General features: G+C 34.5%; 1 protein-coding gene across 1 annotated transcript in view; it reads left to right on the plus strand.

The window, feature by feature from the left end:
• Positions 1-8,647: 8,647 nt before the first annotated feature.
• Positions 8,648-18,613, plus strand: part of ADGRL4 (adhesion G protein-coupled receptor L4) — a 114,254-nt gene continuing 104,288 nt past the window's right edge. The window contains exons 1-2 of the mRNA XM_037826825.1: positions 8,648-8,848; positions 10,130-10,279. Coding sequence (XP_037682753.1) covers positions 8,725-8,848; positions 10,130-10,279 — 274 coding nt within the window. The 5' untranslated portion in view covers positions 8,648-8,724. The remainder of the gene's footprint in view (positions 8,849-10,129; positions 10,280-18,613) is intronic.

Genomic DNA, 18,613 nt, shown 5'->3' on the forward strand with positions numbered 1-18,613 from the left:
GATATTTGGGTAAGCAACCAGCAGTTCCTGCTACATCTTCATGACAGGTATGTTCTTTGTAACATATTGTTTTATCCTTGCTTGACTCTAGGATTATAATATTGGGAGCATGTCATGTCAACTTTTATGGTGTGTGGAAAGGAACTATTTGAAAGTTACCCTGGGGACTCATTCTGGGCAGCTCAGATTAGGAATTCTCCTTTCCCAGTAAGGAAGGATCTTCCTTTCCCACCCCAACCACCTACAAGAATAGCTGCAACCTTCCAAGGGCTTTCCTGTACCCAGATGCTGGGCAGCTAGTATTGAAAACAAGATTTCTTGGCTCCCAAGAGTCTGCTACCCCTGAAAAGTCCATTTTCTTAGGTTGCCTTATAGAAAGGGAGAGCAGCGGGTGGAGTCTTCTTCACTGGAATGCAAAACCCAACCTAGGTGTCCTGCAAAGTACCTGTCCAGGAAAATTTATAAGCAAGGGTCAGTGATAGAAGAGAAGACAGAGATTCTGCAGTCCTTTTTGGTGGGCCAGGCCTCTCTTCTACATATGAAGTACAGATGTGCTTTCTGGTGGAGAGGACTCTGCCCTCCATTTTGGTGGTAGAGTGGGAAACCAACTTTGTCAGTTGTAGAGGCAGGCATTATCAGTTGATTTGGGTGCCATGCCATCTCAATTTTGATACCAGCTATTGACTGGGCACCTTGGGCAGTTCGGTTTCGCACAGCCCCTCCTGATGAAGAAAGTAGAAGGGCATCTCCAGGTCCCAAGTAGCTCATTGTCCTGGCAACCCATATTTAGCATCTAGGACTATTTGGGATGATTCTGCTTGTGACACTATAACTCTGAGTCTCTAGATTTTCACACAGAATCTGACACATAGTACACAGTAAGGTTTGCTGAAAAATGAATGATGAATAGAGGATATTTGATGTTATACCTGAAGCAACATTGAGAGAAACATCATTAATACTTGAATTATTTGATCCTTTTTACAAATGAAAAAAAAATCATCTTACTGTAAATTTTTTAACATGCTGGTACGTGTTTCCTAGGGAAAGATCAAACCTTTCTGTGACTGTACCAAAGAAAATACAGAGTGAGCTTTACTCGAATAATACTAAGATTCTTTGGACTAAAAATAACTTATCATAATGGAATCTTTTTCCATACTATTTTTTTTAATTTACCACCTAGCTATATTTCTTTCAGTCTGATTTTAATCACTTAACTAGTTTCCCTAAATAATACAAGAAAAAATAATTCTAAAACAATTTCTCACTGATTATTAAAGGGATAAATAGGCCATTGCAATAAGTTTGGAAGACCAGGGATGGTGGACACTGCTGTTTCTTGTTCTGATATAGAAGTCAGGCCAGGTAAATGAAGCAATGACTTTTTCTTCAGAAGTAGTTTGACATCTTTTGAGGCACACGAAGTCACTGGAAACCGACGAGGATGCCACTGTAGCAGTGATAAATATGAACAGGGATACTATTGTTCCAAGGGCCTTAGTTAATTATTAGACTTTATACAGACTGTTGCTTTTATTGGATAATAATGCTTGGGAGTGATTCAGTACTAGAGTTATTTGATACTCTAACAACAGGTTATTAGGTTGAGAGTTAGGTAATATACATTACAAGTTTCATTCAGCCAAGTTATTTTACCATATATGTACTTCCTTAGTACTATACAGCACTCAACGTGAACCATGAAATTGCAATTTAAAGATTTTTATGACTGGGGTGTTTTGTTTTGTTTTGTTTTACACAATTGTAGTATGAGGTACACAAGTTTTAAATTCAATGATAACAGTCAGGACAGAGCATTTTATGATGACAGAGGTACAAAATTAATCCAAACTGTTGACAGCCTTATAAGTCCTTCAGGAAAGAAAGCAAAGACAAAACAAAATCACAGGATGAGATTTAGCCATACTATTGACAGGACAGTGGGGAAATGGAACAAAATTAGTATATTTACAGGACAACCTCTAAGACCATAATCATATGGTTCCTCTCAAAAGCTATGGTAATGGACCACAGGAAGCAGTAAACAAGACACAACACTTAAAATTGTACACATCAGCCTTATCAATCTTAGCACTGAAAGTATAAACACTGAATAAAATTAATTTTAGTCTTCAGAATAAAACAATCAACAGAGGATACATGACTTTCAAGTGATATGCATTAATATAAAGTTTTCAAAAGTGCATTTCTTACAGTATGAATCAAATGTTTCTATTTTCACAAAGAGAAGAGGAATATATTTAGAAAATGCAATTCTAATTATGGAGTACTGAAAATTTTAAATAGAAAATAAAAACAATCTTAAAAAAGAAACCTTGTCAATAATATAAAATAATGCATTTTTTAAACAAAATCAATTAAAATGAGTGTCTAATACACAGCTCAATGTTTGTTTTTTTCCTGTTGTAAGGAAAAGAAGTGCTTAGATTAACAAAAATGTTAACTGTTTACATTGGAATCTGTTATATTTAATTTTCCAATTTAATTAGAAAAAGAAATGAGAAACACACTTTAAAAGAGAATCTCCCCTTCAGAATTAAGGGTCAATTATGTCGATAATAATTTAACTGAAATTTCTTTCTTTCACAGTTAAACAACTGAATGCCATCACAAGTATAATTTAGAATTCTTTTCATTTTAGATATATGCATTTTTACTAGGAAAGTTACTTGTAAATACTTGAGTATCTACTAATGGAAAAAAAATCTGTTTTTCTAATGTTGTATGTTCAGCAATAATATTTTTCATGCAAATAAAATAATGTGAGGATTTTTTTCACCAAAAATGATCATTATTCTAGATTCTCATCACTCTCTTACGTCAGTGAATATAACAAATGAATTTACATAGGTTCATATAACAAAGAAACCTATTTTTTTCACAGATTTAAAAATGGCATTGTTCTGTGTTACTAGAGAAAAATTAAGCTATATTTATTATATTTAAAATTTGGAAAATCAATAACAATTTTGGAAGAGAAACTATTGCAACTGGTTTGTGAGTGATGTATTAAGACATATATATAAAATAATTAAACCCTATGTCATATCCTTTGTTTAAAATATTAATTTACAAGTTATGAGTTAGTGATGCCTTTATGCTTCATGGCTTTTGGAACAGTAAATAGTTATCTTCAAATTTCTCTATTTTTTTTCAATTTTAGGGTAGGCAAAATTATACTAGCACTTGGTTGGAAAAGTAGAATTTATATTCGTTTATGGTTATAGAGAGAGAGGTGGGAAAAGCTAAGAGCCTGATGCATGGCTTTAAACTTTTTTTAAATGAAATAAATTACAAATGATTATCAACTAATCTAATTTATTTAGACTTTCAAATACATTCTACTTTTTAGGCCAGTACCCCCTTACAAAAGCTATTTATTCAACAGGTTACAAGAGGAAAATTAAACTTAGTCTGAGATTAAAAACTTGTGACAATGTGGAAAGTAAAGAGTAAGAATAGAAGGATAATTCTCAAAGTGATAGGAAGTGAATAATGCTATTCCCTGGAGATTTGAACCAGAGATTTGCATTTTCAATATGCTTGTTAATAATAGTGATGATAGGGAATAACAAGTAGCTGCAATCTGCTGACAGTACATAATTACAATATTTAACTTTGTTAAAAAACCATTGTGCAATTGTGGGGAATTATAAGAAGATATAATAAACCAGGTGATTGAAGAACATCAAGGTAGATGAAATGTAGTGCAAAATACAATGTTTTACATACTTAAAGAAATAATTTAAATTACTTGTACATCTGATGAATTCTGTAACCTCTCAGGATATTATTTTGAACAACTCAATAAAGAAGAGCAATGAACTATGAATAAAATGCTGCTATGACACGTTAAAAGCATAGTTAAAAAGTGAAACAATATTAAATAGAAGGTGATTTTAACAGTTTCTGTTTCAGAAGTGCTGTGCTTTCGAAAAATGAGTTCAGTTTAATATTTTTATAAAATGGAAAAGATCCAAGCAAAGGAAAATAAATTAATGAAATAATTTAGAAGTCAGTTAAAATGCAAACAGTTGTTAACTTAGATGCAGATGCTTTATTTTATTTTATTTCTTTTAATCAATGCATGGCTCCAAGCAGAGATGCCAAAAATATCAGTTTCAAAGTGTGGGAGGTAGTTCATAAATCTTTATGAATGAGGACCGTAAGAAAAAGCGATAATACAAAACAGGGAGATTTGCAAATATTCGAAAGAATAATGGGAAGATTTAGTGATTTTTCTGAAGGTCATAAAACAATTGAATGACCAGGCTGGGAAGGAATTTGGTTCTCCTTCCTTCCAGTCAATCCTCTGAAAATTACCAGATGCTTTTTACTCCTGCTACTCAAAAAAACTAGTAGCAAAAAGCCACTGGAGTGTTCCTGTTCATAGTCTTAGAGGCTTAATCTTTAAAGTGTTTTTTTTTAATACTAACTTAAGTTTTATTGTTAGATAATGAAGTTATTAAAAGGATCTAAGGGGAAATGTATACTTAAAGATTATCATTTAATTTTGATACAAAATATTTAGACATTAAATAGACTTAATTATAGATTACAGGACACAATTTCTATGTAGCTAAATTTGAAAATTGTAGCATCTCTGTAGTAACTGGTTAATATCACAAATTCAACAGTCAGTAAAAAAGAAACAACTTTTTCTTTCTATTGTTTGGAAACTGTGAATTACTCTACAAAAAACTAAGGACTTAACTGGCTTTTTCTTTTAATTTAAATGTTAAAGATTGGCATTTACTTTATCCCAGTAACATGAAATGTATGTGGAATCCTAAAGGACCTCTGAAGCAAAAATTTCCAGCTAATCTCCAAAAACAAAAAGTTGCATTTTTGATAAATTTTAGCTATGCACTATTCTCTATGTTTATTCTTTCCTTCACTCAATCAACCAACAAATATTTTTATTACCTACATGCATACTAAATGCACTGTGTTAGGTATCATGGAGAAGAGAAAAAAAGCCAACTATGTTCCTGACTCCCAGTTCAAAGAGAACCACTAGTAGACATACCCAACTTGTGGAACCTCAATCCTCAACCATTAATGGAAATTCCTTTTCTTTGGGGTGCTGATGTACCATTTTGTAAAGCTTTTCTTAATTTCAGCATTGAGTATGTTGCAAACAGATTACCTTTCTCAATCTTACACATAACTCAATTCCCTTTCTTTACCTTTTTACAGTCCCTTGCCAATTATGCACTGTTAATGCTAGATTTTATTATAACTGAACTATGATGGATAATTATTATTGGTAAAGTGCAATCCTTTTGAAGATTAGAAGTATTATGGAATTAGAGATATTATGAAGGAATGAGGAATTACCTAAATTAGCAAGTTGAACGTAAAATTTTCAGTGAGTTGAGAAAAGTCAAATTATGTATGATAATGACTAATATTTAGAGGCATATGCACAGAGTTTGTAAAACAGAATCCAATCACATTGCTAACACTTAGGTGAGGAATTAGGCACTGGCACAGTGGACTCATGAAGAGGGTCCTGAAGCAGCATATGACCTAGTAACTGTCTATGTGGGCACCATGAACACACCTGTGGAGAAGGGCCTTATTCACAAGAAGGTTAAAGGTATGGATGCCTGATATAACTGACCCACTATGAACTATTAGACCATTTTACAGTAGGTGAACTGGTCCCTGAGGAGGAGAAAGAATCTGCTCAAGATAAAATCCAGAGCTAAGCCCAAGTCTTCACAGTGAATATTTTCCATAGCAAACTTGAATCTGTCCAAGAACCTTTCAAGGAAATCCTGTATAATTTGGCACCTTATAGATGGACCTAAAATAGAACTAATCATGAATGTGATAAGATTTCAAATTGCAAGATGACTGTTCACACTGGTATATTCTATTAAAGCCACAATTAGGTAGGCAGCTCAAAGTGACTTAACTTTTGAGTAGTATAATAGTTAGATCAAAATCTACTGTAAATCATCATATCTCCAAAAGTTAAAGATGTCCTGATAGTACTCAAATAAGCATTGTTGATAAAACTTTAAACCTAGAGCTCTATATTTCTTTGAGAGTATTTCTTTAAAATTTGCTTTTATTTCACTAAAAGGTAAAACATTTGTATTGAAAATTCTGAATGTTTATTATTGTTCATTAATGAAAAGACATTGAACCCAAAGTTATACAATGCTTATCTTACACCTACTCCTTAAGAAAATCTTCGTGTGAAATTTTAAGTGATTTTGATATTTACAAAGAACACTCTTAAAACTACATGCATCATAAGCTCACCTGTATGCTATCATTTTCTAATGAGAAGCAGGAAAAACATATATTTTAATAAGAAAACATGTGCAAAGGAAAGATTGGATAATCTTTTCAAAAAAAATCAAGTTTCAATGCACTGCTGTTAATTTTAAGCAATGAATACAAAAGAATGATATTTTAAAAGTTTCGGCTGTTTTCTATTATCTTTGAGCTAAAACTAAAATCTAAGCATTTGTTGCTGAAATATGGAACAGTGTTTTACAGTAATTTTAAAAATACGTGCTGTGTTTCTGTTTATAACTTGTCTCAGAAAATAATATATTTCCGTATTTATGCCTTTAAAAGTTCTTTTCTGTGCATGTACAATGAAACTGAACTTCATATGGTGAGTATGTTTAATGACTTTGGAGAAACTAGTTCCATAGAAATGGAGTCAAGTTATTGTAGCACCTCATAAATTGAGCTCATTACTTTTTTTCCCTTCAAAGCTGCTCTTCATCCTATCGTTCTTATGTTTGTGAATGGTTCCAACCTTCCGTTGGTCATACAACTAAACAACCTCCACAATCTCTCTGTCATAAACATATCCCTCAATTTTACCATGCCAGCCAGAAATCAGTTTGTCTTTCATCTTTTTCTGGAATCTGTCCCTTTCTCCCCATCCCAAATTCTCCTACCCTTATTCAGGCATTCATAGTTTATTTCTTGGACTATTCTGGCTTCCCTGCCTCTGATATCTCTTTCTTAAAATCTATCATTCAGACTGATGCCAGACTTTTTCTACAGAATCACTAATTTAAAAAAGAAAAAGAAAAACTGAAAAGAAAACTTAAAAGAGAAACAATTACCAACAGAATAAACTCCAAAATGTTTTTTTACAAGGCATTTAGGGCATTTAAGTCACCGTCTCAAACTCCTTCAATAGCAAAATCTGGCGACTCCTCATCCTTGCAAAAACTTCCTGAGGGAGGTGCCACTATAGAAAGACACAGCAGGATGACTGAGAGCATGACTCAGGAGCAAAACAGCCTGGGATCAATCAAGGGCAGTGCTTAGATTAGCTGTGTGCCTCAGGGTAAGTCCAGGTCATCTCTGTTCCTCTTGTATCTCATCTATTGTGGCCACACTTGAATTTTTTGCAGGAATTAAATTCAATTAGAAAGAGCATGGGAAAGTGCTGTGGAGAGCCAGGGAAATATATCTATACACATGCTCTTGTGGCATCATGACTGATACTAATTTTAGTCATTAACTCACCTGTTTATAAACATCTTGGAGGCCAAAGACCATGATTTATTTATATTTAGGAGGCTGCTCCCTCCATACAAAGTAGACTCTCAGTAGATATTTGCTAAATTTAACAGGATGGAAAAGGAATGTGACACAGGTGTGCCGGACTTTTTAAAGGCAAAATGGTTTGTGTTGATGGAACAAACATCATTCATTTCTTGTCTTTAAATCACCTTTAATGAGGTACAATTTACATACAATAAAATGCACCAATTTTAAGTGTACAGTTCAGGGGTTTGACAAATGTATACACCCATATTATCACCATCTCTCTCAAGACATAGAATATTCACATTATCCTAACGTTTTCCTTTGTGCTACCCTTTGTCATGTCAATACTCACCATCCACCCAATCTCAGACAGCCACTGGTTTACTTTAGGTCACTATAGATTGTGTTTGCCTGCCAGCAGTTTCCAATTTTTAAATTAGAATTGTTTCTATCTTCCAACCTTAACAATCTCTTTCTATATAATCAACTCAGATATAGTAATATGCTAAAGGAATATTATATACCATAGGCCAGTTCTGAGAGTGAGGGCTGGGGCTAAGGTAGATTTTAGTTGCAAATGGAAAACAGCATTTTTTACTTCCATAGCTGTTTAATCTCAGAAACTTGTTTTGTTTTCTGTTTGTGCTTTAGGAAGTCATTTAAGCACAACCTTAACCTGTAGACAAGACAGAATATATCCTTATTTTGCACTCTGGAACCCTGAGTTCCGTCGAGAGGAAGACTGAGCACTGGCAATGTCCCATTCAAGGACTCGGGTCACCTGTCTATTTCTTGGCCCATTGCTGTTTATGGAAAATATTACTGAATAAACGAACGCTATGTCCTGAGGATTAGGTTGCAGGGAAGGACCCCTAAGCCCTTGTAATTTTGGATTCTCTCTCAGGAGGGACACGCCATAGGTCTCAGGAGCGCTTTGGGTGTTGAGCACAGGCTCGGAGGAGACACTCTGGGTGCTGCGCCCACGGCCACAAGGATCCGTTCAAGGGGGTCGGCAACCGCGGTCAGCTAGGCGGCTGGGGGTGGAACCCAGGCGGCATGGGGGAAGGGGCCAGAGGCCGGACGTGGCCAGCAGACTCGGGGCTGGACACACGCACTCACACAAAAGAGGCCGGAAAGTGTCCAGAGGAAGCCAGCGCGTCACGGGGGATGGAGCCGGGTCCCGGCCGCCCCCGCCCAGCCTTGTCCCGGTCCAAGGCCCCGCACACCCAGACGCGCTCATCGCCACCACCACCGTCGCGGCTGCCACCAATGAAACTCCTCCCGCTCTTAGGTGAGTGCTCAGCGCCCGCGTTCCCCTGAGATCGATGGAAGGGTCCGGTCACTCGTAGGGGAAGCACAAGCTCCCTTGCCAAGTGGATTTGACAAACCTTTCAGCGGGAAGAGGAGTACTTCTCAGGATGTTTTTCTCCTTGGCCTTTCAACTCTGGAGTTCCATATTCAGGGCTACGGGACCAAGTTCTCTTTTTATTCTCGCTGAAAAGGTCTCTAAAGTTCCCAAAGTCAGTCTTTGACCTTTCTTCCTATCTCCCCCTCCCCCAGGAAACCTGTGAAACCCAAACCATTAACGCTTGTGGGAAGCTTCCCCGCTTGTTAAGGGGATTGCCAGCTCGGGCCTTAGGTTCATTTAAAATACCATTTTGATGATGCTGTGGAGAGAGATAATGAATCTAATCTTTGAAGGCAAATTAATTGTGATTTAGACAGTATATATTGTCCTATGTGAGGCTGGAATTTAGAATTGAATGCCCAAGAATCTCTTGGTATCAGATAAAGATAATTTATCTCAGATGACTGTTTTCAGAACAATAACTTGCATGACTCATAACTGTCCATCACAAGCAAGCTTCTTTTGAGAAGCCCTGGAAAAACAATTTAAAAAGAGTGTCCTATGCTTTTCCTTATCTTTTCCTAACAGTCCACAAAGTACTATCCTCAACTTTATTTTCCATAACTCTTAAATCAAGTCTTGTTCTCTTTAATGCTTAAATTTTGTTGGTCGTGTTTCTGTGATGTTACATTTTCTGAAGACCAATCTTTGACTAGCAGTTTGAGTTTTGTTCTAATTTCCCTTAATGGAAAAAAATGTAAACAAAATATTACTAAGGCAGAATTAAAACTGATTATTAGAAGAGAGCAAGAACAATGATTGCGTTAGTCCTCATAGATGTTAAGATAAGTTGCTCTTCATCTAAAAATACCACAAATTTGAATTTGGAAGAATCCAAATAGGCAGTTTACCTTGACTTCTACACATACTCATTCCCAGAGGAGAGGAATTGCTTTGCAATCATGCAAAGCTACCTTTAAAAATATCTCATTCAGGGCAAAAGGTGATATTGGGTCTTCTGGTGGTGTATTTTTATAATTAAACTGGGTTGTCTACTACATTTTAGCTTTCTTGAGATTTACTTGATAAAGGTTAAGATTGATGTAACACCTGAATCTTTTTGTTTACTTACTCTTGTGCTGTTATTTAGCTAAATGATCCTTTAAGGAAAACTTCCATATCCATTAATCTAAATGATAAGGTGTATTTCTCCATTTTATTTAGTGGGTTTTTCCACTTTGCTGGATTGTACCTATACTCAAAATTGCACCAAAACACCTTGTCTCCCAAATGCCAAATGTGAAATACGGAATGGAGCTGAAGCCTGCTATTGCAACATGGGATTTTCAGGAAATGGTATCACAATTTGTGAAGGTAAATGAACTTTATTACCTCTTTTGGATTTTATTGTAAAAATCAATTCTCAGAAATGATCACTTTTCTTTCACCCTGTAATTAACTTGTTCTATATTATTCTGTTCAATCTCTTGCTATTGAAAACATTTAATTAAACAATAAGTTTGTACTTCCCATGTCAAAATTTATACTTGATTATTGATTCTTGATGATTCCATGTTATATCTTTGGCATAACTACTAAAAAATGTTAGGAAGGACAAATAAAACTGGCAAACTATAAGTTGTGGATTATGAATCAGTATCTTTGGAAGCAAAAGAACAGAGTGTTCTTGAAGTCCAGGATGTTTTGCTCTCAGATACTTTCTTTAGTACTTGACTCTATAAATTTTGGGATCATATTAAGGGATTTGAAGGTAATCTCCTGGAAACCTTGAAAGTAGGAAATGGTGAAAGAGGGAGAGAAAGAGAAAGGGACCAAGGGAAGGGAAGTGAAAGAAAAAAAAACAGAATGGTAGGGATGGGAAGGGATGGAAGGGATGGGAAGGGATGGAAGGGAAGATATTTGAAAAGACATTCTTTTCTGTCAAATAGATCCTGCTTACTGAAACTTAGACTAGAGGCCAGAGCATGAATGCTAGAAAGGATCCTTCTAGGGTACAATTTAGCCCTCTGAAGTGATAAACAGAATATCTGATAAACAATTTTAAGTCATTTCTTGTCTGTGGTCTCTACCACTGCCATTCTCCCCTTCCTCCAATCTTTTTTATTCTCTTTTATTTTCAGCAGAAGCTAGTTTAATTTGGTCAATAGACCAACATTCTGTGAGAAGAAAGTTTCAAGTCATATAAATTAGTTTTAGAATATAATTAAATGGCAAGTTAAAATTAGAACTGTATGGTATTATACTCCTGAATGTATTTAAGACAACACGGACTTTTTCTAATTAAGCCAGGATATTGTACGTTGTTAATATTGCATGTGTTTGCTTATAGCATAAACAAGTTGTATCTCATTATTCAATTTGATAGGCTCTTAAAAAAAGATTAATCACACAGTGTATAAGACCAAGCCCCACCATAATTGGTTTAATGTTTAAATGTGTAGAGCAAAGCTCCAGTTGCTTAGTGGTGCATTATATCAGGCATTTCTGCCTGTACAAAGTGCAGAATTTGTAGTATACTGTTCTACAGATGCTACACAATCTTTCCATAAATAATCTTAGATTTTTATTACACATTTAATTAAATGGCATTATGGAAAACTGATAGTTGAGTGACCTTCCAAATACTGCATCAAACATATTAGAGTGCTTTTCCGCTAATCATTACAAATTGTACCAGAGTACTTCATAAGAAAATTTGCCTTTTCATTGTTTAGATACTTTTCAGCTATCATAATTACTATCATTAATATCAATAATTTTTCTCTATTTGGACCTTCAGAACCCAACCAGATTTTAATCATATTTTAATGATTTCTTTGAAAAACACATCTTCCATTATCCAGTGCAGTTTTTGCCCCATGCTGCCTAAATCAATAGCTAGCTGAAGAGCAAAAAATGTATTTCTTGGGGAAAAAAAAATACTTCAAGTCCTTTTGGCCTGCAATTTCTCTTCACAGAGAATACAATTTGTAATGGAAATTTTTTTTTTCTTTTCAAGTTTATGTTTATGTTTGCTTAAATCTACTCTTCCTATTTAAGGAAAGTTGCATATTCATTTATTTTAATATTTACTATCTGAGGTTTATAATATCCTCTTAAAACTGTTTAAATTGTGGCTTTCATCTTTTTTTACCTTTTTTTGATTTACTGCCAAATTTTTGGCATTTCTTCAGTACATACACTTAATTTGCTCTTTAGAATGAAACTTAAGACATTGTAATCCCAACTGCTAAATTGTCTAGGTTATATTTTTGAGTTTGAAAATTGTTTTGTTAGCTTTCATCTCTAAAAATTCCCCAGTTTCCCCATCTTTAACTGAGATTGGTGGTTGGTCAATAAGAAATGACTGGCCAGGAGTTATGCTATAGAATATACCTACTTTTTCAGGAATAAAGGTTATTTTCTTTCTGTCATCATCATCATAATCATGATCATGATATTTAACTCCCTCTGAGATGTAGCAACTAAATGTTATGGTTATAAACCAACCTCACTAAATGTATTCTATTCCAAGAGTTAGCTTTGAACAAGTTGTTTGAAACGTGGACTACCTGATCCCATAGAATTAAGTTTAACAATGCTGAATTTGATTCATCTAATCATCTTTGTTGAACAAATATGTATTGAGCACTTTCATTCTCATCATCAGAATTGCTAATATCCACTATTTACCAAGTCCAAGATATTAATCAGTCCAAATCCTTATGCACTACTATTATTCCAGTTTTATCTGTGAGGCAATTGAGTCTCAGAGAGGTTAATTGAATTGCTTAAGTGATGCAGTAAATAAGAGGTGGAACCAAGATTTTAACTCAAAGCTGTCTGAATCCAAAGGCTGTACTTTTAATCAAAATGTTGATGGTAAGGTCTCTGATTAACAGACAGTGCTATGTTATTAGATTGAAATGAAAATACGGAATCAGCCTTGATTTCTATCTAATGGAACAGAAATATAATAGTGATTATTATAATGCAGTGTTATAAAAGCCATAAATAGAAATATATTTGAGATGCACAAACAACTGCAGATGACATTTAAGACTAGAATTAAAGAATAAATAGGATTTACCAAAATTGAAAAAGTGGCAAAGAGTTCAGTCAAAAAAGAATTAGCTGTAAGAAAGGCCCAGATGTATTTTTTAAGGATTGCCAGGTATTTCATTCTGGATATGTATCACAGAGTATATTAGTTGAGGGTTTAGTGAGAATTAAGTCAGAATGCCGAAGTTATGGATTTTATTCTGTTATATGATAATTTGTGTACATTAGAAAACAACCCCGTTAGGCAGAGTAAGAGTGGCTTAGCAAGGATTCATCCATAAAAGGTTATTTTACTAAACTGTGAAAACAATAGTACAGGCATACCTCATTTTATTGTACTTCACTTTGTTGTACTTCACAGATATTGCATTTTTTACAAATTGAAAGTAAAATTGAAATCCTACATTGATGAAGACTATTGGTGGCATTTTTCCAATAGCATGTGCTCATTTTGCATCTCTGTGTCACATTTTGGTAATTCTTGCAATATTTCAAAATTTTCACTATTATTATATCTGTTATGGTGATCTCTGATCAATGATCTTTGATGATACTATTGTAATTTCTTTGGGGCACCACAGGCTACCCCTATATAAGACAGCAAACTTAATGGATAAATGTTTTGTGTATTTTGACCTGCTGTCTTCCCATTTCTCTGCCTCTCCTTGGGCCTCTCTATTCCCTGAGAAACAGCAATTTTGAAATTTGGCCAGTTAATAAACTTACAATGGCATCTAAGTGTTCAAGGGAGAGGAAGAGTTGCATGTCTCTCACTTGAGATTGGAAAAGCTAGAAATGACTAAGTTTAGTGAGGAAAAAATGTCGAAAGCCGAAATAGGCCCAGTCATAGGCCTGTTACATCTAACAACTAGCCAAGCTGTGAATGCAAAGGAAAAGTTCTTGAAGGAAATGAGAAGTGCTACTCCAGTGAACACAGGAATGGTAAGAAAATGAAACAACCTTATTGATGATATGGAGAAAGTTTTAGTGGTCTGAATAGATCAAACCAGCCACAACATTCCCTTAAGCTAAAGCCTAGTCCAGAGCAAGACCTTAACTCTCTTCAATTCCATGTAGGTGGAGAGAGGTAAGGAAGCTTCAGAAGAAAAGTTTGAAGCTTGCAGAGGTTAGTTCACGAGGTTTAAGGAAAGAAGCTATCTACATAAAAGTGCAAGGTGAAGCAGCAAGTGCTAATGTAGAAGCTGCAGCAAGGTATCCTGAAGATCTAGCTAAGATTATTGATGAAAGTAGCTACACATAATAACAGATTTCAGTGTAGCCAAAACAGTCTTCATTGGAAGAAGATGCCATCTAGGACCTTCTTAGTGAGAAAGGAGAAGTCACTGCCTGGCTTCAAAGCTTCAAAGGACAGGTTGACTCTCTTGTTAAGGGCTAATGCAGCTGGTGACTTTAAGTGGAAGTCAGTGCTCATTTACCATTCCAAAAATCCTAGGGCCCTTAAGAATTATGCTAAATTTACTCTGCCTGTGCTTTATAAATGGAACAATAAAGTCTGGATGACAGCACATCTGTATATAGCATGGTTTACAGAACATTTTAAGCCCACTGTTGAGACCTACTGATCAGAAAAAAGATTCCTTTCAAAATATTAACTGCTCATTGACAATGCACCTGGCCACCCACTCTGATGGAGGAGTACAACAAGAATAATGTTATTTTCATACCTGCTAACACAACATCCATTCTGTAGCCTATGGATCCAGGAGTAATTTTGAATTTCAAGTCTTCTTTAAGAAATATGTTTTGTAAGGCTGTCACTGCCATAGGTAGTGATTCCTCCGATAGATAAGTCTGGGTAAAGTAAACTGAAAACCTTCTGGAAAGGATTCACTAATCTAGATGCCATTAAGAACATTTGTGATTCATGGGAGGAGGCCAAAATATCGGCATTCACTGGAGTTTGGAAGAAGTTGATTCTAACCCTCATGGATGACTTTGAGGGGTACAAGACTTCACTGGAGGAAGTAACTGCAAGTGGGGTGGAAAGAGCAAGAGAACTAGAATTAGAAGCGGAGCCTGAAGATGTGACTGAATTGCTGCAATCTCACGATAAAACTTCAGCAAATAAGGAGTTGCTTCTTATGGATAAGCCAAGAAAATATTTCTTGAGATGAACTCTTCTGGTGAAGATAATATGAACATTGATGAAGTGACAACAAACAATTTAGTGTATTACATGAACTTAGTAGATAAAGTAGTGGCAGGGTTCAAGAGGATTGACTCCAATTTTGAAAGCTCTACTATGGGTAAAATGCTTTCAAACAGCATCACGTGCTGCAGAGAAATCATTCGTTAAAGGCAGAGTCAATCAGTGGGAAAACTTCATTTTTGACTTATTTTAAGAAATTGCCACAGCTACCTCAACATTCAACAATCACCACCCTGCTCAATCAGCACCATCAACATCGAGGCCAGACCTTCCACCAGCAAAAAGATGACACTCGCTGAAGGCTCCGATGATGGTTAGTACTTTTTAGCAATAAAGTATTTTTTAATTAAGGTATGTACATTGTTTTTGACAAATTGTTATTGCACACTTAATGGACTATAGTATGGTGTAAACTATTCTTTTATATGCACTTGGAAACCAAAAAAAGTAAGACATTTTATTGTGATATTCACTTTATTGCAGTATTCTGGAACTAAACCCACAATATATCTGAGGTATACCTGTACTGTCTAATTGTACACTACACTGTAATTTATGCTACTTCTGTACAATTTATCTTTAATTTTCATATCAACTTTTCAATTATTTACAAATGCCATTATGACCTGTAATAACTAAGATCTGTTGAGCTCCCTGTTAAGCTGAGAGAAGTGGGATCTGAAAGCTTAAGTGAGTTTCCCAGTGTCGTAAATCTAAGTGACAAAACTAGGAGTCAATCCCTTTGGTCTCAATCTCATATATTGCTACAAACATCAGAATATTATTAGTCACCTAAAATAATTATTAGTGTAGTACAGGTTTTTAAACAAACTTGGTCAAACAGTATTGTTTTAATAGGAATTGGTTTGTTATCTTAACAGCTTAATTGAGATATTGATGGAAATTTATTTATGCATGTGTATTTATGCTGATGCTAGAGGGTATTTTAGAGAAGGAGATAGAAAAGTTCATGTAGAAATTTTGGGGTACATCCAAAGGCTTTTGAAATTGTTGATGATATTCAAACCTAAAGCTTAGGTTATTTTATTTTCTTAAACATCTTACTGTTACTATTTCTTATGCTTCTCATCCGCGCTCTTTGATTGGCCTCTGATGCACAATTGTAATAAATACAGTGAGTGAGAAATCCACTCCTCATTCCTCAGGTAATTAGGCAAGTGTTAAAAAAAAAATAAAAGGAGGAAAGGTTAGAAGGGTGTTGAGAGAATATTTGTGTACATCTGAAAGTGATACTGCTTGAGCTGGAATAGATTGAACTGTGAGAAATGACGCTGTACGTTGTATTTTGGGGTGTGAGGGTAGGTGGAAGAGATGGGGGACTTTTCCTCCTTCCCTACTCTCACATAAATTCATTAAGTGCAGCCATCTACTTGAGAGTTTCATGGAATCATAGTAGGTAAAAGACAAACAATTGCCCTGGGTAAGTCTAGAAAGGATCAGGAAGGCTGTATTACAGTTTGCATTATAGTTTGCAAGTATGTGTAACACACTTTTCATGACTTAGGATATACTTATTAGGGAACAATATCACAAGTACTTTATATAAAATAATGAAATCTTTGTGCCTGCCCTCAAGAAGATACACTTTACATTTAAAAAGCAGTTTTTCATCAATATCTAATGATCATAAATGTGCTTATAAAATTCAGCCAGCAGAATGTTGTAGTAAACTAGAGAACCGTATGACGATAGCAAAGGTAGAGAAAAGAATGTCACAATAGCTATTGAAGGAGTCAAGAAGAAGAAATAGCCCATGGATTCAGTGAATTGTACTTAATGTGTTCTTTCCCAAGAATAAAAATTAATGTGGAAGAAGTATTAATTAAAGTAATCCACTGTCAGGATTCTGACTGGGCTAAAATTTAAGAGCTGAGGACATGTGATTTCTTCCTTAACAGGTCATTCTTTAATGAAAAAAAGGATGCTCAACAAAATGAACAAACAAGTAGTTATCAGGGCAGATGCAAAGCATACAAAATATGTGTGTATGTGTGTATGCATCAGTCATGTTTATGTATACATTGGTTAACACAATTATCTATACTGTATAAACTATGCCTTACAAATAAGAACTTCAGTTTTAAATTGTTAATGAGGTGAGACTGTTCATAACAGAAATGAGAACAGAAAAATAACTCTGTTCTTCTTTGCATTGTTTCCATAGCATTTCATATTTAACCATGATAGATAAAAAGACAGAGATAGTGATAGATACATGTATCTTTTGGCTTTCATGATGTGTAACTATAAGGTACTAGAATGATTTTTAAAAACAAACATACTGGAATCACATGTTTAGAATCGCTAAGGGGTACCACCCATTTTGCATTCAATCAGTGTCTTATAAGGTTTTTTAATTATTAAGATGCTGTCATTACTAGAATTTAACTAAACTCCTACTTTGGAATTACAATATATATGTGTGTATATACATGTGTGCGTTATATATACACACGTATATATACATATACATGCATAATCTTAATGTATATAATATATACACACACATAACCTCAATGGCATGAGATCTTGAGAGTGGATTTAATTTTCAGAAGCAGCTAAGAGGGACTTGTAACAAAATCAGATGGGTAACTTGGATTATTAATGACCAAAATGGTTTTAAAAAATTATGAAAAGATATATATTAATAAAGTAATGTGAACTTAATTTTCTTGCATGAGTAGCATGGAATAAGGACAATTTGAAAGGTTTTGAAATGTTTTGAGTAATGGCAAGATCACTAGAATAAATTTACTGACTTCCACTCGTTACTTTCCATTTCGATTCATGTGTTCTCTTACTTGTTTAAAGAATGCTAGTTTCATGCATCATATCGTAAAGATTATATGTTCTTTAAGAATCTTCTAAAAGATATGGTTGATCTTTCTGCATCTAAAATATCAGATATAAACCTAATACATTGTTGAAATAGATTCTAAGTGTATACCAGCTTATTTAGAAATATATTCATAAGATAATTATTAATGAAAGTATTTTATAAGATAATGATTACAATGTAGTAAAATAATTTCATAAAAATTTATCAGTGCATTCTGGAGAAATGACCAAGCATTTTCTTACATGATAAAGCATTAAAAAATACTTTTGAAAATAACTGAGGAAGAAACAAAACCATTTACTTACTTCAGCAATTGCAGTGTTCATTATTTTTCATTCATATGTGAAATCTATAGTTTTGAAAATTAAGAAAATGGTGTACTTAATTATTTAGGAGTACAACAGTGCATCTCTGTTACCAAAAAAGATGGCCCATTAGCCTAGTTCTAATATGTCCTGGTGAATTAAATATACTGATTACTTAAGTTAGTCTATTTATTCAGTGAGACAGGCTAGAAAAATGGAGACATCTGAAGGTCACAAATTATCTTTAAATTACATGCATATGTGCAACTTCTGTGACGTTACACATCCAGAATGTAGAGTGGAACAAAATT

Source organism: Choloepus didactylus, chromosome 2 (assembly GCF_015220235.1).
Source record: "Choloepus didactylus isolate mChoDid1 chromosome 2, mChoDid1.pri, whole genome shotgun sequence".
In the NCBI taxonomy this organism is placed as follows: Eukaryota; Metazoa; Chordata; class Mammalia; order Pilosa; family Megalonychidae; genus Choloepus; species Choloepus didactylus.